The sequence below is a fragment of the Polypterus senegalus genome, chromosome 1 (assembly GCF_016835505.1).
Source record: "Polypterus senegalus isolate Bchr_013 chromosome 1, ASM1683550v1, whole genome shotgun sequence".
Lineage (NCBI taxonomy): Eukaryota > Metazoa > Chordata > Cladistia > Polypteriformes > Polypteridae > Polypterus > Polypterus senegalus.
Genome location: NC_053154.1, coordinates 337,161,278 through 337,186,072, shown reverse-complemented (window position 1 = coordinate 337,186,072; position 24,795 = coordinate 337,161,278). Strand labels below are relative to the sequence as shown.

The window sequence follows — 24,795 nt, the reverse complement described above, 5'->3', positions numbered from 1 at the left end:
GGAGGATGAAGGAATTGATACCATTGACTGGCCACCACACTTTCCTGACCTAAATCCAATAGAACACCTCTGGGACATTATGTTTTGGTCCATCCAATGCCACCAGGTTGCACCTCAGACTGTCCAGGAGCTCAGTGATGCCCTGGTCCAGATCTGGGAGGAGATCCCCACAACACCATCTGTCATCTCATTAGAAGCATGCACCGATGTTGTCAGGCATGTATACAAGAACACAGGGGCCATACAAAGTGCTGCATACAATTTAGAGTTGCTGCAATTAAATTTGGCAAAATGGACTAGCCTGCCACATCATTTTTCACTCTGATTTTTGGGGCGTCTTTGAATTCAGGGCTCTGTAGGTTGATCATTTTCATTTCCATCAAGCGATGTGGCATCCTTTCGTTCCTAACACATTACCCAGTCTATATCAGTATAGATATCCAGGAGGATTTCTTTTTCCCATTGAGATCTGATGTGTTTTCAAAATGTTCCTTTAATTTTTTTGAGCAATTTATAAGTTTATATATATATATATATATATATATGTGTGTATGTGGTGTATCTGGTGTATGTGTGTGTGTGTGTGTGTGTGTGTATATATATCTATATATATAATTCACTAAGGCAAGACGACCATGGAAAGTACGCCGGAAGGAGCGTGGATTCACTAAGCCGCCGACAAGTTAGACACCTATGGCGCACGCAGGAAGGAGCCCCGCCCACCAACTCCAAGACCATTGGATACGACGACAACTCGCAGAGCCACGCCCACCAACTGAGACGCGACGACACAGAAAAAAAGGCGTCATTTATATTCGTCTGTCGTAGAGGCAACATGCAGCTCCGACTCACGCTGACTGTTAATAGAGGCATGTTTCTCGCGGAGGTGAATCTCCATATGCAGCGTGTAAAACAGTTTGCGAGGGGTATCCCATGGGATCCTTAAAACATTCCTTTACAACTGAGGTTAAAACACAATAAAGTAAGCAGTCTTTAAAAAACGAGTTTTCGGTTACGACGCACGACCGCATGCGCCCTGGCAAACTGTTTTACACGCTACATACAGCAATTCGCATGTAAGGAATGAGCCTGCCAAATTTCAGCCTTCTACCTACACGGGAAGTTGGAGAATTAGTGATGAGTCAGTGAGTCAGTCAGTCAGTGAGGGCTTTGCCTTTGAAACCGATGTATGTACTTATTTCGATGGTATGACGCCACTGTCGGCCGCCATATTGAACTTTCCAACGAAACTAATTTTCCAACTTCACGTGTAGGTAGAAGGCTGACCCTATCTTCACGAAATTTGGTAGGTGGCTTCCCTGTGCTAACCACAACCGATGTACGTACTTATTTTGGTGGTATGACGCCACTGTCGGCCACCATATTGAATTTTCCAAACATATATTTTATAGGTTTTTAAGCACAAATATAGTTAACTATACCATAGAAAGCACAGTGTAATAGTAAACTAAATATATAACATTGAATAACACTAAGAAAACCTTGAACAACAGAGAAAACTAACACTGCAAGAATTTGCGCTATAGCCTTATGACCCGCTCGCTAAAAACTCTTTTTTTAATGAGTTTTAAGCACAGGGGAAAAAATGAACATTTGAAAAACAACCAAGAAAAGTAACATTGCAACAATGCACACGTGCCCCTGTGTGTGTGTGTCTCTCTCGCGGGCCTGCGTGTGTGTCTCTTAAGTGCGCACCTCTGTATCTTTGTGTGTGTGTGTCTGTCTGTCTGTCTCTCACCTGTGTGTGTCTGTCTGTCTGTCTCTCGCCTGTGTGTGTAACTCGCGCGCGCCTGTGTGTGTATCTGTCTCTCTCTCTGCACAGGGAATGCACAGGAAGAGACTGAACACGTGCTGTGTGGCCCCGCGCATGCGCACTTCACCAGAAGACACACACACACACGGACACTGGACGCACACAAGGGTTTTATTAAAGAGGATATATATATTGTATATATATATATGTATATATATATATATATATATATATATATATATATATAAAAAAGGGACATTTTTTGTTGTGTTGTTGTTTTCTGTTATGTCTATTTGAAGCTATTCTAGAATTAAAAAGCCTGTTTTTCAGCGAGGTCATCTGGACTAGGAAAAGTTTAGTGAGTTCACATAAGGGAGCCAGGATTGTGAAAGAGGATTACTGAGCCCACATTAGCTAAAGTAGGCTTAACCTTTCTAAAATAATTTGTCATATGTTACAATTCTAGTTGTCTTGCAATCCATCACTACAACACTCCTTCACAAAATGGACAAGTGCGGTCAGTATTCTTTTATTCACGTGACACTCCTCAGAGAGGGACATTTCTACAGTTTCTTCTAATTATTGACAGTGATTCTGGAGTTTGTCTACGACATAATCTTGCTAATTCTAACCACAATAAAGTCTGCATCTCCAGCTGTCCCTAAGGATTTTTTCTTCTTTTTGATTTCTATTGATTTCTCTTCAACTGCAGATTATCTGTATTTTAGCTTTTAATGTCTCTTTCCTTTCCTGTTCTCATGCATGTCCTATTCAATGCATTGTTTGCCCTCAGGGTAATATTTGAAGAATACAGTAAGATTGTATGGTGACTTCATTAAATGCTGGTTTCTGTATGAAGTCTATATCAATTTTCCTTGCGTTGAATTAAATGTCGTTACGTTTAGCAGTGTGGATTTGCATATTGGACAAATGCAAGCACAGGCAGTCCCTGGGGCAGGGGGTGCATAGCAAATTTGAAATAAAAGTCCACAAGCTACAGTCTAACACTGTACAAATAAGGAATTCTGAACAAAATTTGTCAGGTTTAACAGTGTGGGTCTGCGTACCAGGCAAACACTCATCAGCTTTATATACTAGAGTTACTGATATTCTTCAGCTGGTACTAGCAGCTGTGGGAGGCAGCGCTTTTTATGCGCTGACCCGACACAGACTCACAGTGGAGACACAGGTAAAATGAACAAAAAGACTTTTATTTTCTTTAGCCGTGAGACACGTCTTCCCCGTGTCCCACTGGCTCTACACAGTCCCCAAAACACACACAAAAGAAAAACACCTCAGACATCACTCATTCTTCTCCTCCACTCCTCCTGGGCAGCTTTGTCCTCCTCCTCCTCTTGACTCTGGCGCGCTCGAGTAGAGGCTGCAGGCTCCTTTTATAGCCCACACGGAAGTGCTTCAGGTGATAATTAACCTAATTAATGCTGCACTTCTGGGGGTGGCTGTGTTACAGGAAGCCGTGCAGCTCCCCCTGGTGGTGGCCGTGGAGCCCAAAAGGGATGAGCTCCTGTGTTCCACAATTGTGGTCCTGATGCAACCCAGGGGGGCTGCCACCAAGTGTTCTGAGGGACATAGTGTGCATCCCATGGCTGCTCCCCCGGATCCATTGTTAATGGGGCGTCAACGGCCATCCACCACGCAGCCTAACATTTATTGGTTGGTATTATTTAGAAAAGGAACATACAAATCAAAATTGCAAAGGAAGCACAGTTGTGTGTCTGTTTCTAAAATGTAGTAGATGAAGTGTGATGAGAAGCGAGGACTGAATCTTTTATCCTCGGTACATCTCAGTATCTGCCCTGCTTGGCTGACCCGTTTCAATCTGAATTAGCTTTCTAAGAATTATTTTATGGTCAGAAAGTCACCTTTAGGTAAGTCTGCTGAAAGCTTTCTGTGCATTTACAAAGGTGTTCCTTTTTCAGGTATATTTGTATATTTTGCTTGTCAGTAACTATTCAAGTCAAGTCAAGTCGGGGAGCATGCACCGGTACAGCGCTTTGCCGCACCCACTACACGACCCCCCAGGCAGACGCGCGGTCCAGTCTCACCCTCTGGAAATGACCCTCGATCAGCCGCAGCCAGGTGTTAAGTGGGCGACCCCTTGGCCTGGTCTAGCCACTCGGGTCCCCAATAATGAGGATCTTACGAGCTGGATCACCCTCAGGGAAACGCACCACATGGCCATAGTGCCGTAACTGACGCTCCCTCACAATGCATGTAATGTGCCTCATTCGGGACTCCATGAGCAACACAAAGTCAAACCAATGGTACCCAAGGACTCTCTGAAGAGACATAGTACCAGAGGAGTCCAGTCTTCATCTCAGGTCACTGGATAGCTTCCATGTCTTTCAACCATATAGCAGGAGAAGGAGCACCAGGGCTCTAAAGACTTGGACCTTCGTCCTTTTGCATAGATATAGGGAGTGCCACACACCCCTTTGTGACCTCATGATGCCCCAACAACAACAACAACAACATTTATTTATATAGCACATTTTCATACAAACAGTAGCTCAAAGTGCTTTACATAATAAAGAATAGAAAAATAAAAGACACAGTAAGAAAATAAAATAAATCAACATTAATTAACATCGAATAAGAGTAAGGTTCAATGGCCAGGGGGGACAGAAAAAACAAAAAAACTCCAGACGGCTGGAGAAAAAATAAAATCTGCAGGAATTCCAGACCATGAGACCACCTGACCAGTCCCCACTGGGCATTCTACCTAACATAAATGAAACAGTCCTCTTTGGATTTAGGGCTCTCACGGAAGGGCTTGATGATGATGATGGTCATGTAGACTTCTGCCTTTTAATCCATCCATCATTGTTTGAGCATCATGAAGCTTTGAGTAGGTGGAGGTGGCGCAGGCCACCACCACAAAGAAACCGGAAAAAGAAACAGAAAAGAGAGTAGGGGTCAGTACGGATTTTAGAGCCACCATGAATAGTTATTACTAGCCAAATACCCGCGCTTTGCAGCAGAGAAGCAGTGTGTTAAAGAAGTAATGAAAAAGAAAAGGAAACATTTTAATAATAACGTAACATGATTGACAATGTAATTGTTTTGTCATTGTCATGAGTGTTGCTTGCATATATACATAGATATCTATCTATCTATCTCTCTCTCTCTCTCTCTCTCTCTCTCTCTCTCTCTCTCTATATATATATATATATATATATATATATATATATATATATATATATATATATATATATATATATATATATATATGTATATATGTATATATATATATATATGTGTATATATGTATATGTATACTGTATGTATCTTTTGGGGTGCGAGCAGCCATTGCAGGAGGTGCCAGAATCCATTGAGGAAGAAAAATTAAAAACATTATTTGTACATAATCTTTATTTATCCATTCCTAAATAATTAAATGGCCAGGCTATTTCGTATCAGTGCAGTACGCTGCTTGTTAAAACGGATGACTCCTAATCTTACGTGCACTTAGTGCTGCGTGGGTATTATGAACTATCGTATTTGTTCAAGTTCTATGTTAAATTTTAAATATAAGTAATTTTTATTTGGTCGACAGAAATATGTTTAGTAGGAATGAAAGTTAAATTTAATCATCATTGCATAAATTTTTCTTCACCATAGAAATTTAAAGACTAAATCCACACTCACTGCACCCACTTTCGCGAATCGAACCTCAGACGTCAAAGCTAAAGGCGAAGCCTCTCATGTTGCCCTATGGTGTGTGGTTCGTTTATTTGACAGTATGTAGATCGGGTGTGTGTGTGTATATATATATATATATATATATATATATATATATATATATATATATATATATATATATATATATATATATATATATATATATATATATACTTTTGAGAATGCAATGTATAGTTTTGTCCAGGAGGAAAGCAATGTTGCCTCAAATCAATGGCAACCTTTTGTAGGGTGTGTCCCTGAGACTTATTAATTGTCATCGCGAAGCAGAGCCTTATTGGAAATTTGAGGCATTTCAATTGAAATGGGAGATCAGGGGGTATAACGGTGATGCCAGGAATACATTCAGAGTGTGGTGCTCTGCTGTTTTTTTGTGTAGTTGCCTTCACACAGCCTCTTCGCTGCTTTATAAAGGAATGCCATATAAAGCCATCACCTTGTCAATTGTGTAATGCGTTTTTTAAACAGGTTTGATGCATGGAAGTGATCACTCGTACTGCGTTCAGTAAGTTCACGTGAGCTGCTCTCTTGTGTGATGTTGCGATGTCCACGGCTTAATTTAATGTTAAGTAAGACCTGGCACTTAAAAGTTTCTGGCTGCACTCCGGTTGTAATATGGCGAAGCTGCGCGAGGTCACTTTTGAGAATTCAACATATAGTTGTCCAGGAGAAAAGCAATCTTGCCTGAAATCAATGGCATCATTTTGTAGGGTCTGTCCCTGAGACTTATTACTTGTCATCGCTCAGCAGAGCCTTACTGGAAATTGGAGGCATTTGAATTGAAATGGGAGATCAGAGGGTATAATGGGGATGCGAGGAATACATTGAGTGTGGAGAAACTCTAGAGACAGGGTGTGTATTAACTTGTGGATTTTTCTGTGAGTATTTGGTGGCAGTGTGACGAAGTTGCTTAGGAAGACGGCGTTAGCCGTGGAGCTCAGCTCAGAGTGAAATGAGGTGAATGGGAGGGGAGTTGATGACGTGACTCCCCCACCCGTGTCAAGTGTCAATCCCCCCACAAACACAGTCTCTCAGAATTTGCATTAGCACTGCCCTTCACCTGCAATTTTAACTTAGTTACAAAGTGATCAAAACTCTCGTTTATATCCTGCGTCCTCTCATTAAACTTGTATCCCACATTACCCGTGGGCATGACAAACGCCAGCGGCAGCCTGTCTATGAACTTAATTTAAACTTTAGGTTTACACCGTGCTTTGTTTCAGTAGCAGCACTCATGAATACGGTTGTAAATGTCAGTCGCTCGCTTCTTATTGTTTCGCTGCCTTCTCAATTGTATAATGCATGTTTTCTTTAGCGCTTTTTGGAGCTCTTCCTGGTTTTCTACGTACTGCGTTGACAGTCAGTTCACGTGATTATGTGGGAGGCGTGATGATGTCACACAAAACTCCGCCCCCCACAGCCATCCAGCTCAACTCCATTACAGTAAATGGAAAAAAGTAGCTTCCAGTTATGACCATTACGCGTAGAATTTCGAAATGAAACCTGCCCAACTTTTGTAAGGAAGCTGTAAGGAATGAGCCTGCGAAATTTCAGCCTTCTACCTACACGGGAAGTTGGAGAATTAGTGATGAGTCAGTGAGTCAGTCAGTCAGTGAGTGAGTGAGGGCTTTGCCTTTTATTAGTATAGATGAGGAAATTGAACATATAGAGTATCAGGATTAAGTTAAATTAAGTTCGTCTACTGACTTCATAGGAAGAGTCACCAGAGACATGAATGTCACTGCCAAGATAAGTAAACCTCTCAATGCCGAGGTCGACACTCTCGCCGCAGACAGACCACTGCTAATGGCCGTGCTTAAAGGACATTAAAGGCCTGAATCTTGGTCGTTAGCCCATACACTCAGACTCCTCACTCAGTCTCTCGAGAACCCCGATCAGAGCCTCCATTGACTCTGCGAAGATCACAACATCGTCAGCAAAGTGGAGATCCATGAATCTTTCTTCACCAACAGATGCCCCACATCCGCTGAACCCCACGACTTTGCCCAACAGCAAGCCCACACAGGGATTGAACAGATTAGGACTAACTATTAACACTAATTAATTAATTGGAATTTTCCATTTAGGAATGCAGTGATCCCTCGCTATATCGCACTTCGACTTTCGTGGCTTCACTCCATCACGGATTTTATATGTAAGCATATCTAAATATATATCACAGATTTTTTGGTGGTTCGTGGATTTCTGCGGACAGTGGGTCTTTTAATTTATGGTACTGTACATGCTTCCTCAGTTGATTTGCCCAGTTGATTTCATACAAGGGACGCTATTAGCGGATGGCTGAGAAGCTACCCAATCAGAGCACGTATTACATATTAAATAAAACTCCCCATTGATATACGATATGCTTCCCGTGCGGTGCTTTGCATACTTAAGAGCCCGAACAGCTCCTATTGATTTTTGATTGTTTGCTTTTCTCTCTCTCTGACATTCTCTGCTGCTGACGTGCACTCCTTTGAAGAGGAAGATATGTTTGCATTCTTTTAATTGTGAGACGGAACTGTCATCTCTATCTTGTCATGGAGCACAGTTTAAGCTTTTGAAAAAGACAGAGACAAATGTTTGCTTGCAGTGTTTTAAAGTCCCTGTCTCTACAACCTCCTGTGTTTCTGTGCAAATCTGTGACCCCAGCGTGACAATATAAAAATAACTATATAAACGTATGGTTTTTACTTTGCGGATTTTCACCTTTCTCTCATCTGGAACGCAACCCCCGTGATCGAGGAGGAATCATTGTGTAGTGAAAAGTCAAGCAAAATTACCCCTTTTATATAGATAGATAGATAGATACTTTATTAATCCCAAGGGGAAATTCACATAATCCAGCAGCAGTATACTGATACAAAAAATGAAAAAAATGAAAATAAAATTATTGTTAGCATTTACTCCCCCGGATGGAATTGAAGAGTCGCATAGTGTGGGGGAGGAACGATCTCCTCAGTCTGTCAGTGGAGCAGGACGGTGACAAAAGTCTGTCACTGAAGCTACTCCTCTGCCTGGAGGTGACACTGTTCAGTGGATGCAGTGGATTATTCATGATTGGCAGGAGTTTGCTTAGTGCCCGTCGCTCTGCCACAGATGTTAAACTGTCCAACTTTAATCCTACAATAGAGCCTGCCTTCTTAACAAGTTTGTCCAGGCGTGAGGCTGTTATTGGCTAACTAAAAATATTACAATATACAAAGCTTTTGAGGCAACTTGGGCCCCTTCTTCAGGCAAGATGTAATCAACCGTAAGATTTAATCATGCCGTTTAGGAATAGAAATGTTCACTGTGTCCTTTTGTGTAACGAAATTTTATAAGTGTCCTGTCAAAGAAGAATATATATGCCCTCCTTTGCTTCTGTGGTCCTAATTAAAACATTGACACGCAAACCATAGAATTAATGCATTAACAAATTAAATTAGTTTTTTTACATTGAAAATACTGTTATGACTGCTTACCTTTTAGAAATTTAGGAAGTGATAATGGAATGCCTATAGTTCTAAAGATTAAAATTAAGTGATTTTAGCAGTTTATTAAAGGATTTATTGTTGCTTGAGTAAAAAAATAGATAAGTGTTATACACTCTGAAATGAGACAGAATAGGAAAATTAGTAGACCTGGCTAGGAATAAATGAGAAATTATGACCTAGAAGCAAATTATAGGCATATTTTGCTGATTGATGAGACAAACTTCAAGAAGCCTTTGGTTTTAATCTCCTTAACACCCACATGCGTGACTGTTCTGTGGTCTAGACAGCATGTCCTGAGCTTAAATCTGCTATTAAGAGGTAGGTGGGGACTGGAGCACCGCTCTAAAAGAACCCCGGCCCTAGAATCCAAATTCAGATCCATTGCAGACAGCTAGACTGGCACAGAAAAAGGTAAACTTACTGAATGTATTCTCTTAATAATTTCTGTATTGCTGTGAATACTGTTTGGCTTCTTTTTTCAATATATCAAGTAATGTGCTTTATCAAGCATATTTTTTTTAAGCAGGGAATTGAAAAATCTAAACTGATACATGACATTGATATCATGTTTACAACAGACTTTTAATTTGTTAATGTGCGATTGCTTAAATACAAAAATTTGAATTGTGCTCTTAATAAAAAGCAAAAGTCTTAGTAACGTATGATCTTCTGGAGGCAAATGCTGCTATGACATGGTTACTTTTGAAAGGTAATTTGTAAAGCTACCAGTGTGTAGACGTGTTAGTGTGTGTATTGCATGTTATTTCTTATTTAGATTTATTTTCTAAATACAGAGCGAGTTAACATTGATATTGTTTGTTAAATAGAGCTAATAAATATTTTACCTTGTATGGTTGATGTCAAGTGTCCTTTGGGTCTTGTAAGTTTATTGGATTGATTTAAAGTAATTTGTGAAGCGCACACCTAGATGGCTAAAAAGAAATATGCCAAAATTAAGAGTATGAGCTACAGGGAAGCTGAAAAGACCACAGACTCAAATCTCCTTAAAATCAGACCCTTCCTTCAGATTGTAAAATACTTTTATACATAATGCTCAGAAGTGGGTGTAAGGGGGTTGTTTGTTCTTTACGCAATTCCAAACCCTTGGTGTAGTCACAGCAAAATTTGATACAAATGTTCCACTTTGTCAGAAAGAGACAGTAGGCTACTGTGGAACCCAATATATTTTGACCCTGGGGTATCTTTAGAGTTTGTGGTTCTGCTGTTTATCCAATTCTATTACATCCTTTGGTCCAGTCTTAACAAAATATAGCACAAATATCCCACTTTGTCAGGAAGAGACAATAGGTTACTTTGAAACCCAAATTGTTGACCCAGGGATTACTTTTATAGGGGGAATGGTCATTTTTATTACACAGAACTTTAAAGACAGTCTTTTTCCTGCAGTTTGGCCCCTGAAATTAATTTAAATTATTTTGGTGCTCAGAATCCAAGAAAAGGCACTGTCCTATATTTGAGCAAAGTAATTTGTCACAAAGTATCAGTATTTATTCATTATTCATTATCAGTGTTTATTCATTTTTTCCCTGCTGCTAGTATATTAACTGTATATTGGTGTTGTAAAGTAGTTTTTAATTAGAGATGAGAGGTGGGCAAAATCAGCGTAGCCCTGTGTCCTCGGCCCCAACATATACTATATTTTTCATCACAATATATCATTGCCAGATTTAGGACACACACTGATATTCTCTTTATAGCACATTATTTCTACACATTATGTCGCTGATGATTTCATGGTGTAGAACGGGTCATAGCAGCTTACATATTTGACAGCAGCGGTTAAGATGAGTTGGTTATTCTTGTGTTTATATGCTGATAGAAGCACACCGAGCGTGATTTGTGTTAATACCCTTAAAGCTGATGGCTATGAATTCCCTATAGACGGCAGGCCATTCAGCAATTTGCTGCTAAATAAGCACAGGATATTTGAGTCAAATCAAAGTTTTTAAATGTTGCAATGCAGAGAACTCTTTATTTTAATTTTGTTTCCTGGATGATAATCAATGGGGTGTTTGTGAATACTTATATGAAGTTGTGTTATGTGCATGCAGTACATATTCAAACAGCATTACAATTCACCCCTTGCCCAATGTTCATGGACAAATTTGACATGTATATCTAAAGGAAACCAACAATCTCTCCCTTTCTTTTATACACACGCAGGTGCTGGTCATAAAATTAGAATATCATGACAAAGTTGATTTATTTCAGTAATTCCATTCAAAAAGTGAAACTTGTATATTCGATTCATTCATTACACACAGACTGATGTATTTCAAATGTTCATTTCTTTTAATTTTGATGATTATAACTGACAACTAATGAAAGTCCCAAATTCAGTACCTCTGAAAATTAGAATATTGTGAGAAGGTTCAATATTGAAGACACCTGGTGCGACACTTACTCTAATCAGCTAATTAACTCAAAACACCTGCAAAGCCTTTAAATGGTCTCTCAGTCTAGTTCTGTAGGCTACACAATCATGGGGAAGACTGCTGACTTGACAGTTGTCCAAAAGACGACCATTGACACCTTGCACAAGGAGGGCAAGACACAAAAGGTCATTGCTAAAGAGGCTGGCTGTTCACAGAGCTCTGTGTCCAAGCACATTAATAGAGAGGCGAAGGGAAGGACAAGATGTGGTAGAAAAAGTGTACAAGCAATAGGGATAACCGCACCCTGGAGAGGATTGTGAAACAAAACTGTGGGGGAGATTCACAAAGAGTGGACTGCAGCTGGAGTCAGTGCTTCAAGAACCACCAGGCACAGACGTGTGCAAGACATGGGTTTCAGCTGTCACATTCCTCGTGTCAAGCCACTCTTGAACAAGAGACAGTGTCTGAAGCGTCTCGACTGGACTGCTGCTGAGTGGTCCAAAGTTATGTTCTCTGATGAAAGTAAATTTTGCATTTCCTTTGGAAATCAAGGTCCCAGAGTCTGGAGGAAGAGAGGAGAGGCACAGAATCCACGTTGCTTGAGGTCCAGTGTAAAGTTTCCACAGTCAGTGATGGTTTGGGGTTTCATGTCATCTGCTGGTGTTGGTCTATTGTGTTTTCTGAGGTCAAAGTCAACGCTGCCGTCTACCGGGAAGTTTTAGAGCATTTCATGCTTCCTGTTGCTGATGAACTTTATGGAGATGCAGATTTCATTTTCCAACAGGACCTGGCACCTGCACACAGTGCCAAAACTACCAGTACCTGGTTTAAGGACCATGGTATCCCTGTTCTTGATTGGCCAGCAAACTTGCCTGACCTTAACCCCATAGAAAATCTATGGGGTATTGTGAAGAGGAAGATGCAATACGGCAGACCCAACAATTCAGAAGAGCTGAAGGCCACAATCAGAGCAACATGGGCTCTCATAACACCTGAGCAGTGCCACAGACTGATCGACTCCATGCCACGCCGCATTGCTGCAGTAATCCAGGCCAAAGGAGCCCCAACTAAATATTGAGTGCTGTACAAGCTCATACTTTTCATGTTCATACCTTTCAGTTGGCCAACATTTCTAAAAATCCTTTTTTTGCATTGGTCTTAATTGATATTCTAATTTTCTGAGATACTGAATTTGAGACTTTCATTAGTTGTCAGTTATAATCATCAAAATTAAAAGAAATAAACATTTGAAATACATCAGTCTGTGTGTAATGAATGAATCTAATATACAAGTTTCACTTTTTGAATGGCATTACTGAAACAAATCAACTTTGTCATGATATTCTAATTTTATGACATCATTATGATATATACACAGTCATATGAAAAAGTTTGGGAACCCCCCTTAATTCTTTCGATTTTTGTTTATCACTGGCTGTGCTTTCAAAGTAGCAACTTCCTTTTAATATCTGACATGCCTTATGGACACAGTAGGATTTCAGCAGTGACATGAAGTTTATTGGATTAACAGAAAATATGCAATGTGCTTCATAACAAAATCAGACAGGTGCATACATGTGGGCATCCCAACAGAGATATGACATCAATACTTAGTTGAGCCTCCTTTTGCAAATCTAACAGCCTCTCGACGCCTCCTATAGCCTTTGATGAGTGTCTGGATTCTGGATGGAGGTATTTCTGACTATTCTTCCATACAAAATCTCTCCAGTTCAGTTCAATTTGATGGCTTTCGAGCATGGACAGCCTGCTTCAAATCATCCCATAGATTTTCGATGATATTCAAGTCAGAGGACTGTGACGGCCATTTCAGAACATTGTACTTCTCCCTCTGCATGAATGTCTTTGTAGATTTCCAACTGTGTTTTGGGTCATTGTCTTGTTGGAATATCCAACCCCTGCGTAACTTCAACTTTGTGACTGATGCTTGAACATTATCCTGATGAATCTGTTGATATTGGGTTGAATTAATCCAACCCTCGACTTTAACAAGGACCCCAGTCTCTGAACTATCCACACTGCCCCACAGCATGATGGGACCTCCACCAAATTTGACAGGAGGTAGCAGGTGTTCTTCTTCCGCCATGCAAAGCGTTTTTTGTTCTGACAAAATAACTCAATTTTTTGTCTCATCAGTCCAAAGCACTTTGTAAGAAAATGACTCTGGCTTGTCTAAATGAGCATTTGATACAACAAGCAACTCTGTTTGTGGTGTGAGTGCAGAAAGGGCTTCTTTCTCATCAACCTGCCATACAGATGTTCTTTGCGCAAATTGCGCTAAATTGTAGAACGATGTCCAGATACACCATCTGCAGCGAGATGTTCTTGCAGGTCTTTGGAGGTGATCTGTGGTTGTCTGTCACCATTCTCACAATCCTGCTCATATGCCGCTCCTGTATTTTTCTTGGCCTGCCAGACCTGCTGCGTTGGTTTAACAGCAACTGTGCCTGTGGCCTTCCATTTCCTGATTCCATTCCTTACAGTTGAAACTGACAGTTTAAACCTCTGAGATGGCTTTTTGCGGTTTGTATTTTTTGTGGTGTTTCCTTAAAGTATATAATACAGTATTTATGAATGTATACAGGGCTGTGTTCTTGCTAATATGATGTATACTATGTGCCACATATCATGTAATTTACCAAAGTTATTACTCAGCCACAAACTTGAATTTACTTAGATGGTCTGCTCTGCTCATAACAGGTTGGGTACCATGTAGTAAGTAAGTAGGGCTGAAAGCTGCCTGTTCATTTCTACAGCAGGGGTGTCCAGCTCTGGTCCTGGTGGGCCGCAGTGGCTGCAAGTTTTCATTCTAATCCGTTTTCACTGCTAATTAACTCCTTTTCCCTTCATTTTAATAGCCCGGTTTTTAAGGATTCAGTCCTCTGAATTGATTTGTTTCTTCATTAAATGGCAGCCAAACAGAAATGAGATGTGAAACAGATGACCAGCTAAACTAGAATGTCACACTCCAGCCATTTTCACTCCAACCAGTTTCTTAATGAGAGGCCAATTAATTCAATTGAATGTCCAGACTTGTTGCTGCTCTCATTTTGCCACAGCAGACTGGTGATTTTCTGTTTTTTTCTAAGACCACCGTCAAGATGTTTTCGTGACCTGAGCAGACCCACATGACCAAGACCGTCGCCTTCCTTTATTTTCAGGTTAGCTGCTCATGCGGTGGCTTGTTTTGTGTCTCATTATTGTTTGTCTGCTCATTAAGGAAAAAGAAACAACTAAGGGGTCAGAGTCACATCGAGTAAAGGGGGGAAAACAAGTTAATCTGTAGCAAAAATGGCTCACTAATGAAGAAGATGGTTAGAATGAAAACCTGCAGCCACTGTGGCCCTCCAGGACCGGAGTTGGATACCCCTGTTCTACAGTATTATTAATGTGTCTAGTTTGTTCCTTTTCGTTTGCTTAATTTTACGTAGAAGACGATTCAGATTGGGTATTTGCTAAGGTTAGATGTTTTCAAATTGAAATTCAATGATTTTTATTGTTGTCAGGAAGAATATACAAGTATTTAACTTTATTCAACACAAAAAGCAGCATTAATGATGTAAGGAAGGAAGGAGAGAAATAGAAAGAAAGAATTATTAAAATACTGTATGCAGCTGGTTTCAATAGGAAACTCTTGAGTATTTTTAGAGTAGGACTCCTAGCTGAGGACACACTGGCACGAGTCAGGCTGAGGTTAGACATCTGTGTATCATTAATATTGAAGTGAGAATGAATTTATGATTCTGTAACATATGGCTTTTTTCCACATTTAGTCTTGCAGAGCTACAACTAAAGATTATGTTGCTTGTTTCAGCCATTTGTTTTGAAGGAGTTAATTTCAGACAGACATTAAGAAATTAGTAAATGGTATATTTTGAGCTCCTATACCTCTCAACTCTGCAATCAAATAATTTACATTTTTGCCCCTGTAGATAAAAGATTGTGGCAATATCACCAGATGGGCCCACTTGAAGTACTCAATGGGATGACTTTTACTTTTTAAATTACTACGGGGTTTCGCCCGCCAAACACCCCCTGCTTGCATCTCACGTATGAGTTCGGACATTCTCAAACTGTCTTTATGGCCTTTCTTCTGGGTGATTCGGAATTTCCTGCCAACTTCCCAAAGACATTCAGGTTTAGTTCAACTGTTGAATGTCAATTGGTCATGTTGGTGGGTTAATGTAATAGGTGTGGGTGTGTTTGAGTAGGCACTACAATGAAGAGGCACCCTGCCCTGGGTGGATTCCTGCTTCATGTACATGTGTGTTGCTGAGGTAGGCTTTGGCTACTTGCGATGCTAAACTAGAATAAGCCGATTTTAAAATATTAAGTCCTATATTATCTCTCTCTTATAAAAATAAAAAACCTTGGAAGGAGACGAGACATGATTTTCTCTGAGAGACACTTTCACATCCCGCGAGATGAGTCTGTGCCAAGAGATTTAACAAGGCCCAGGGCCGGAAATAAAAGACAAAGAGTAGATGACAGAGTAGAACATCGTAAGGAATTCCAAAACTGTTGGTGCGATACACATGCAGAGCATCCATCCATCCATTATCCAACCCGCTGAATCCGAACACAGGGTCACGGGGGTCTGCTGGAGCCAATCCCAGCCAACACAGGGCACAAGGCAGGGACCCAACCCACCACAGATGCAGAGCAGGTTACAGATAATAAAAGTACGAAAATTCGAAAGTCTCAAAAAAAAAATGATAGTAAAGATCGCATTAGCACAAAGAAACGGAAATTATTACTCGGTGAAATAATGGAACAGCGAAAAGCGATCGAATATATTGTTTGGATTTAAACTTTAAGTCAGAGACTTGGAGATCATCTAATTTGTGTTGCCATCAGGGAAAAAAAAAAGTAGTGTTTCTACCCAATGAAGAGGCGTATCCACGAGAAATAAATGATTTGTTGTTTGGTGAAAGTGAAATCCCGCAAGAGAAAATTTCAAACCCTGCGAGACAAGAGCTCATGCAAAGAGATTTGGAAAAGTTCCTCCCACATAACCACACACACAGTTCAATCATTTCTCATTTGTGTGAATGCTTTTGTCAGACAGTTTGTGTAGAGAGAAAGAAACGATATTCACTGACGGGCAGTTATACATTGCGTTATCATGATGTATTTCCAAACACAGAATCAAAATTCAGTGCAATATTGACGAAAAGGTAAAAGCGAAAAGAGATTGAATATATGGACACCAGTAATGGCGCACTGCATGATAATGTGCAGTGAATACATTCACAATATGACAGGGATACACTTGAGATTCCAGCTGAATTAAGTCTCCGGACTGTTACCGTACCGCGTTGTCTTGTGCAAGTCGCTTAAACATCATTAGATCCAAGTGTAAGAAAATCTTAGTCCCATGTGTGCCATCGGGCTTACTCTGGAAAATTTATTAAAGAAATCTCTGTTCAAGTATGACCTCGTAGAGTATAAGAATAAGGCCCTTTCATTTGATATCAGTTTTTAACAGTGTCATTAGCCTTCTTAATTGCTTTTGCACGTTTTATGGAGAAATAAAGTATTGCATCAAACATCAGCAGCAGACACCTCTGAATCAGTTAATAGTGTTTGCATCCAGTAGGTCAACATCACCAGCCTTTTATTTATAACTAGCCATTCCCCTGGTGGGCCCCGACCAGCTCTCTACTCCTGACGTCACTCTTCTCCCTCCCCTCGGCCCGCAGCCTCTGTCTCGGGTCCTGCAAGCAAACTTTGATTCTTAGCACAATGAGAGAAGTTGCAAAATCAACCGGAATGTTCAAGCAAATTATACAAAAAAAAAAAGATCTAAATCCATTAGCGGTGTTAAGGTTTCGCCTCAAGGCAGACTTGTTAGTGAGGAGGGACCCACCCCCCTCCCCACAGCCCGATGAGTCTTTCTGGGAGTCTTTCTACATTTCAAATTTCAAGTCCTAAGTCCTCATGGTTCGGGAGATTTCGTGATGAGGGAGTCAGTGGTATTTGGCTTTTATATATATATATATATATATATATATATATATATATATATATATATACCAGTAGCGGTAGCCACGTTAGCGTATTATATAAGAAGACCAGTAGCGGTGTTTAGCATTCGTTTGCTCAGAGGTTGATACGCTTGCTGCTTCTTGAGCAGCTCTTCTTTTCTCCACCCTAGCGGCCCGCTTCTTCTCTTCTTTTCACATTAAAACTGATTAAGTCAATGTTAGTGTTGCAATTAGTTAGTACGTTTTTTTATGTGGCACTTTAAGTCTTCAACCTGTCTCAAGAATGATTTAAGATATGAAGAGGTAGAGGAAGTGACGGTGAAGGTAGAAGGGAATGATAATGGCGCCGCATGGCCGCCCTGCTCTCCTCTACCGAGAGCTAATTCTACAATAAAATACAAATAAAAAAGAGGAATAACCTTGGAGGTCAATTATCAACCCGAAAGTGGATAGTAGACATCACATAGTATATGTGTACGAAATTTCAGGTCAATCATTCAAACAGTTTGCTAGCTACAGGTGATTTAAAATCCTGGACAAACGTACAGCCACGGTAGCGTATTATATAACAAGACCAGTAACGGCGCACTGCACGCTGACGTGCACTGAATACCCTTTACTTGAGCATTCCTAGTTTTCATTCTCTTCCTCTGTACGTTTAGCATTTGTTTGCTCAGAGTTTGATTCGGTTTGTTGCCTCCTTGAGCAACTCTTCTTTTCTCCGTCTTAGCGGCCCGCTTCTCTTCTTTCATCGGCATCTTTTTGCGTAAAAACTGATTAAGTTAGTTTTTGTGTTGCAATTACTTAGTATGTTTTCCTTAATCTTTCAATTAAGCTGGCGCTTAAGTCTTCAATCTGCCTCAAGAATTGATTCTACAATAAAATAAAAATAATAATAACCTTGGAGGTCAAACATCACCCCGAAAGCGGACAGTAGACGTCACGTAGTATATGTGTACCAAATTTCAGGTCAAACGGTTTGCAAGCTACAGGTGATTTAAAATCCTGGACAGACAAACAAACAGCCATGGTAGCGTATTATATACCGTATTTACTCGTGTACCACGCGCCCTCATGTAAGACACGCACCCTAATTTTTACAAAGAAAATCGCCAAAATCGTTTTGCCCCGTGTATGACGTGTGTTGTGATTGTATAGGAAGCGTTTAGAGAGAGAGAGAGAGAGAGAGTGCGCGAGCGAGTGAGCAAGAGAAAGAGAGAGACACAGCGTGAGTGCGCGAGCGAGCGAGCCCAAGCAGAAGAAGTAAACATTACAGAATTACATTTTCTCGTGTATGACGTGCACCTGATTTTCTATTGCTAATTTTTGGGAAAAAATGTGTGCGTGGTACATGCGTAAATGCGGTATAAAGATATAGATTAGTCTTACCCTGGAACAGTTTGCTGAAGTTCTGTTGTCTAATTCTGTAAATTCAAATGTAAACTCCAGCAGTTTTTTTATTTCTTTTTGTTATTTCTCATATTTTATGCTGTTTTTGTATACAACATTCTTCCAGTATTGTTGTGCAATGAAAAAGCAGAATATCCAAAACAGTTCGGATACCAGTGGAGTTCTGGTCACCAATAATCATATAAATACAGTATATATATATATATATATATATATAAATAAATACAGTGCATATATCTGTATAAGTCTGAATTGCAATATGATTTTAGGTGGTTACCTGCTTACCTAGGAGCTTGTATGTTTAGGCTCATAGGCTGATCCCTTCTTTCTCCATACTCTGGCCTTTCCATCACTTTGGTAGAAGTTCATTTTTGTCTCATCAGTCCATTAAACTTGTTGCTCATCTCAGAACATTTTTGCAAATTCGATTCTGGCTTTCTGATTTTTGCTGCTGATGAGAGGTCTGCGTCTTGCAGTATGGCGTCTATATTGTTGTTCTCGGAGTCTTCCTCAAATAGTGGACTGTGATATTTCCACTCCTGCTCTTTAGAGATTGTTCATGATGTTACAGACCGTTGTTTTGGGAGTTTTCTTTACTGCTCTCACCATTTGCCTGTCATCAGTTGTTGTTATTTTTCTTGGATGGCCGGTTCGATGCCTGTTGCTCAGTATACCAGTGCCTTCCTTCATTTTTCAGGACAATGCAAATTGTGGTACTGGTTATGCCCAAATGTTTTTGAAATACTCTCTAATGCCAAAAGTATTGGGACGCTTGCCTTTATACACACACACATGAACTTTAATGACGTCCCATTCTTAATGCACATGTTGTCAGCCCACCCTTTGCAGCTCTAGAAGGCCCGGATCACTCTCCGTCTTCGTTCAAATTCATCACAGAGTTGTTCTGTCAGGTTGAGGTCAGCGCTTTGTGCAGCCACACCAAATTTGCTCCTCCATTTCTTTATAGACCTTGCTTTGTGCACTGGTGCTCAGTCATTTTTCCGTCCCCAAACTCTTCTCACAAAGTTGGGAGCATGAAATTGTTCAAAATGGCTTTGTATGCTGAAGCATTAAGAGTTCCTTTCACCTGAACTAAGGGGCCAAGCCCAACCCCACATCAAACTTTACACTTGGCACAATGCAGTCAGGCGAGTACCGTTCTCCTGGCCAGACTCGTCCATCCTATTGCATGATTCGTCACTCCAGAGTTCACGTCTCCACTGCTCTCGAGTCCAGTGGCCGTGTGGTGGGCTTTACACCACTGCATCCGACGCTTTGCGCTGCACTTGATGATGTCAGGCTTGGCTGCAGCTGCTTGGCCATGGGGACCCATTTCATGAAGCTCTCTCTCTACGTTTCACTATACTTGAGCTTTCGGAGGTCTGTAGCTATCGACTCTGCAGAAAGTTGGCGACTTCTGCCCACCTCAGCACGCGCTGTCCCTGCACTGTGATTTGATGTGGCCTACCAGTTTGTGGCGGAGTTGCTGCTGTTCCCAATTGTTCCACTTTGTTATAATACCACTAACAATTGACCGTGAAATATTTAGTAGCAAAGAAATGTCACGAATGGACTTATGGCACACGTGGCATCCTATCATGGTACCAGGCTTGAATTCACTGAGCTCCTGAGAGCAACCCATTCTTTCACAAATGTTTGTAGAAGCAATCTGCATGCTGAGGGGCTCGAGTTTATACACCTGGAACGCTTGAATTCAATGATTTTTTGGCCAATACTTTTGCCAATATAGTGTACCTTGGATGGATTTCCCCCCTTTTTTTCTGCTTCAGAATGGCATGCTTTTTCTTCCATAGACAACTCACTGGTCTTCAGTTTGGTTTGCCCTTCTTAATTACAAATGCAGTCGTTGCAGGCGAAAGCCAAAGCTTAAACTGAGAGTAAATATCCAGGGCTACTTCATGATTACACAATCAATCTTAATGTGACATACCTGAGGAACAAGAAACACCTGTCTTGTTCCAATACTTGTGCTCACTTGAAAAGCTGAGTGGTTTAATGCAAAATGCACTCTGTTCTGTGTTGTGTAACATATTGAGATGTAAATGTCGGGCAATAAAAGCAGCTGAAACTCAGATCTCTCCTCTCATCTTCATCTTTTGATCTCGTACGCAAGTGTCTTCAGTGCACAGCAAAAAAAATAATTTAGGGCAGGGGTGGCGAGCTCCAGGCCTGGAGTGCCGCAGTGGCTGCAGGTTTTCATTCTAACTCTTTTCCTAATCAGTGACCAGTTTTCACTGCTAATTAACTTTTTTCCCATCACTTTAATAGCCCTGTTAGAAGAATTCAGCCCTCTGAATTGATTCCTTTCTTCATTAAATGACAGCCAAGCAGAAATGAGATGTGAAACGAGCTAACAGATGACCAGATAAACTGGAGCTTCAAACTCCAACTCCAACTTCACTCCAATCACTTTCTTAATGAGAAGCCAATTCTTGCTGTTAAATAAACTCGTCATTTAATTCTATGGCTTGTTGCTGCTGCTCTCATTCTGCCACAGCAGACATTTCCCAAACTGTTGTTTTTCTGTTCTTTCTAAGAGCACCGTCAAAATGTTTGGTGACCTGAGAGATCAACCTTACCAAGACTATCGCCTCTCTTTAATTTCAGATATTGTGTGATGGGCACAGGGGACCTGGTCATGTGGTGTCTTGTTTTGTGTCTCATTATTGTTTGGCTGCTAATTAAAGAAAAAGAAACGGCTATGGGGCCTGAGTCAAGTTGATTAAAAGAAGTAATCAGCAGCAAAAACTGGTCAGTAATTAAGAAGATGGTAAGAATGAAAACCTTGCAGCCACTGTGGCACTCTAGGCCTGGAGTTCGCCATCCCTGATTTAGGGCCTTTCTGTTCCATTACTTTTGGAGGGGACTGTATATGTGAAAGAGTATAAAGTACCCCCTGGTCCACTTTATTTTCCTACACCTTCTGGATGTTTATGCTTTGTTTTATTGTTTCAGTTTTCTTGAGTATCTTTGCTGGCATTGGGTGCTCAATGGAAAAATGTATACATTACTTTCTTTGGTTTCTACTGATCCAGTGACTTCACACAGACGGTTTTAAATGTTACCATTATTGATTCACAGAAATGCATTTCTAACTTACTGAATTTTTAATCTGTTTTTTTTTTTCTGTTTTTGTTTTTCAGGGCTTTTGACCATGGCACAAGGATGTATAACAGCAACCAAGTACTTCCTTTTTTTGTTCAACCTCATCTTTTTTGTAAGTTTATCATATATTTCCTTTCATATCTTTGTCATTATTTTTACGCTTGTATAACCACAAGAGGACACAACTGATCCCCAAACCACAGACACAGTAATGCCCGAGGACAATTCCAAGTTCAAATAAAAGACTTGTATTTGTTTTCAACACCTTTCTTACACAAACACCAGCCAGAGATCACAAATACAAACTCTCTAGAGTGTTGCCCACTGCCTCCAGACTGACTCACTTACTGTATATGCTCACATATAAGTCGGGTCTTGAAACCCGAAAAATCGATCATAAAATCAGATCCCGACTTAGATGCCCGTTCAAAAATGCAACACTTAATTTATTATTATCTTTCCCTTAAAGATAGGGTGAGAAGCTCAGTCATCCGGGAGGGTCTCAGAGTGGAGCCGCTACTCCTCCGCATCGAGAGGAGTCAGATGAGGTGGCTCGGGCATCTGATCAGGATGCATCCTGGATGCCTTCCTGGTGAGGTGTTCTGGGCACGTCTAACCGGGAGGAGGCCCCGGGGAAGACCCAGGACACGTTGGAGGGACTATGTCTCTCGGCTAGCCTGGGAATACCTTGGGATTCTCCCGGAAGAGCTGGAAGAAGTGGCGGGAGACGGAAGTCTGGGCCTCTCTGCTTAAGCTGCTGCCCCCGCGACCCGACCCCGGATAAGCAGAAGAGGATGGATGGATGGATTAATTTTTTTTTTTTTTACATCTTCTTGCCTCCTCCAATCGCGTACCAGTTTCTCAGACGCATTGAATTTTGTTGCAGCAGTGCAGTTACCAATTTCTTTTGACACTTGTTTAATTTTAAACCAGCTTCATATTTTCTTCTTATTGAATGCTGTATCGTAGATAAGGGATGCTCTTATGATAATGGTGTATGAGGGTAGCATGAGTTTTCCGCATTCAACTTATATGACCGACATTATAAAATCCCAGAAATTAAACAGTAAAATCAAGTCCCGACTTATCCATGGGAGAACTTATCCATGAGTCGTCGTCTTCTTCTTTCGGCTGTTCCCGTTAGGGGTTGCCACAGCGAATCCTCATCTTCCATATCTTTCTGTCCTCTGTATCTTGTTCTGTTACACCCATCACCTGCATGTCCTCTCTCACCACATCCATAAACCTCCTCTTAGGCCTTCCTCTTCTCTTCCCTGGCAGCTCTGTCCTTAGCATCCTTCTCCCAATATACCCAGAATCTCTCCTCTGCACATGTCCAAACCAACGCAATCTCACCTTTCTGGCTTTGTCTCCCAACCGTCCAACCTGAGCTGACCCTCTAATGTCCTCATTTCTAATCCTGTCCATCCTCGTCACACCCAATGCAAATCTTAGCATCTTTAACTCTGCCACCTCCAGCTCTGTCTCCTGCTTTCTGGTCAGTGCCACCGTCTCCAACCCATATAACATAGCTGGTCTCACCGTCCTGTAGACCTTCCCTTTCACTCATGTTGATTCCCGTCTGTCACAAATCACTCCTGACACTCTTCTCCACCCACTCCACCCTGCCTGCACTCTCTTCTTCACAATCCCCATTACTCTGTACTGTTGATCCCAAGTATTTAAACTCATCCACCTTCGCCAACTCTAGTCCCTGCAATCTCATCATTCCACTGACCTCCCTCTCATTCACACACATGTATTCTGTCTTAGTGGTCCTACTGACCTTCATTCCTCTCCTCTCCTCTCATATCTCCACCTCTCCAGGGTCTCCTCAACCTGCTCCCTACTATCACTACAGATCACAATGTCATCAGCAAACATCACAGTCCATGGGGACTCCTGTCTAATCTCTTCTGTCAACCTGTCCATCACCATTGCAAATAAGAAAGGGCTCAGAGCCGATCCCTGATGTAATCCCACCTCTGTCACTCCTACAGTAGACCTCACCACTGTCGCACTTCCCTTGTGCATATCCTGTACAACTCTTACGTACTTCTCTGCCACTCCCGACTTCCTCATCCAATACCACAACTCCTCTCAGTCACCCTGTCATATGTTTTCTCCAGGTCTACAAAGACGCAATGTAAGTCCTTCTGACCTTCTCTCTACTTCTCCATCAACATCCTCAGAGCAAACATCACATCTGTGGTGCTCTTTCTTGGCATGAAACAACACTGCTGCTCACTAATCATCACCTCACTTCTTAACTGAGCTTCCACTACTCTTTCCCATAACTTCATGCTGTGGCTCATCAATTTTATCCCCCTGTAGTTACTACAGTCCTGCACATCCCCCTTATTCTTAAATATCGGCACCAGTACACTTCTTCTCCACTCCTCAGGTATCCTCTCACTTCCCAAGATTCCATTAAACAATCTGGTTAAAAATTCCACTGCCATCTCTCCTAAACACCTCCATGCTTCCACAGGTATGTCATCTGGATCAACTGCCTTTCCATTCTTCATTCTTTTCATCGCTGTCCTTACTTCCTCCTTGCTAATCCGTTGCATTTCCTGATTCACTATCTCCACATCATTTAACCTCTTTTCTCTCCCGTTCTCATCCATTCATCGGCCTCTCAAAATACTTTTTCCATCTGCTCAACACACTCCTCTTTTGTGAGTACGTTTCCATCTTTATCCTTTATCACCCTAACCTGCTCCAGTATATACGGTAAATGTAAAGAATTCTTAATCCTTGAAACGCTCCATTGTAGATAAGGGATGCTCTAACGATAAAGGTGTATGAGTGGGTGAGATACACAAAACGGTGCAAACGTCGCTTTGGAATAGTTTGGGTATTACCGTGTGGTCACAATAGGGAGA

General features: G+C 41.1%; 1 protein-coding gene across 1 annotated transcript in view; it reads left to right on the top strand.

The window, feature by feature from the left end:
* Positions 1-24,795, top strand: part of cd82b (CD82 molecule b) — a 174,627-nt gene that overhangs the window by 41,182 nt on the left and 108,650 nt on the right. The window contains exon 2 of the mRNA XM_039739070.1: positions 21,946-22,019. Coding sequence (XP_039595004.1) covers positions 21,957-22,019 — 63 coding nt within the window. The 5' untranslated portion in view covers positions 21,946-21,956. The remainder of the gene's footprint in view (positions 1-21,945; positions 22,020-24,795) is intronic.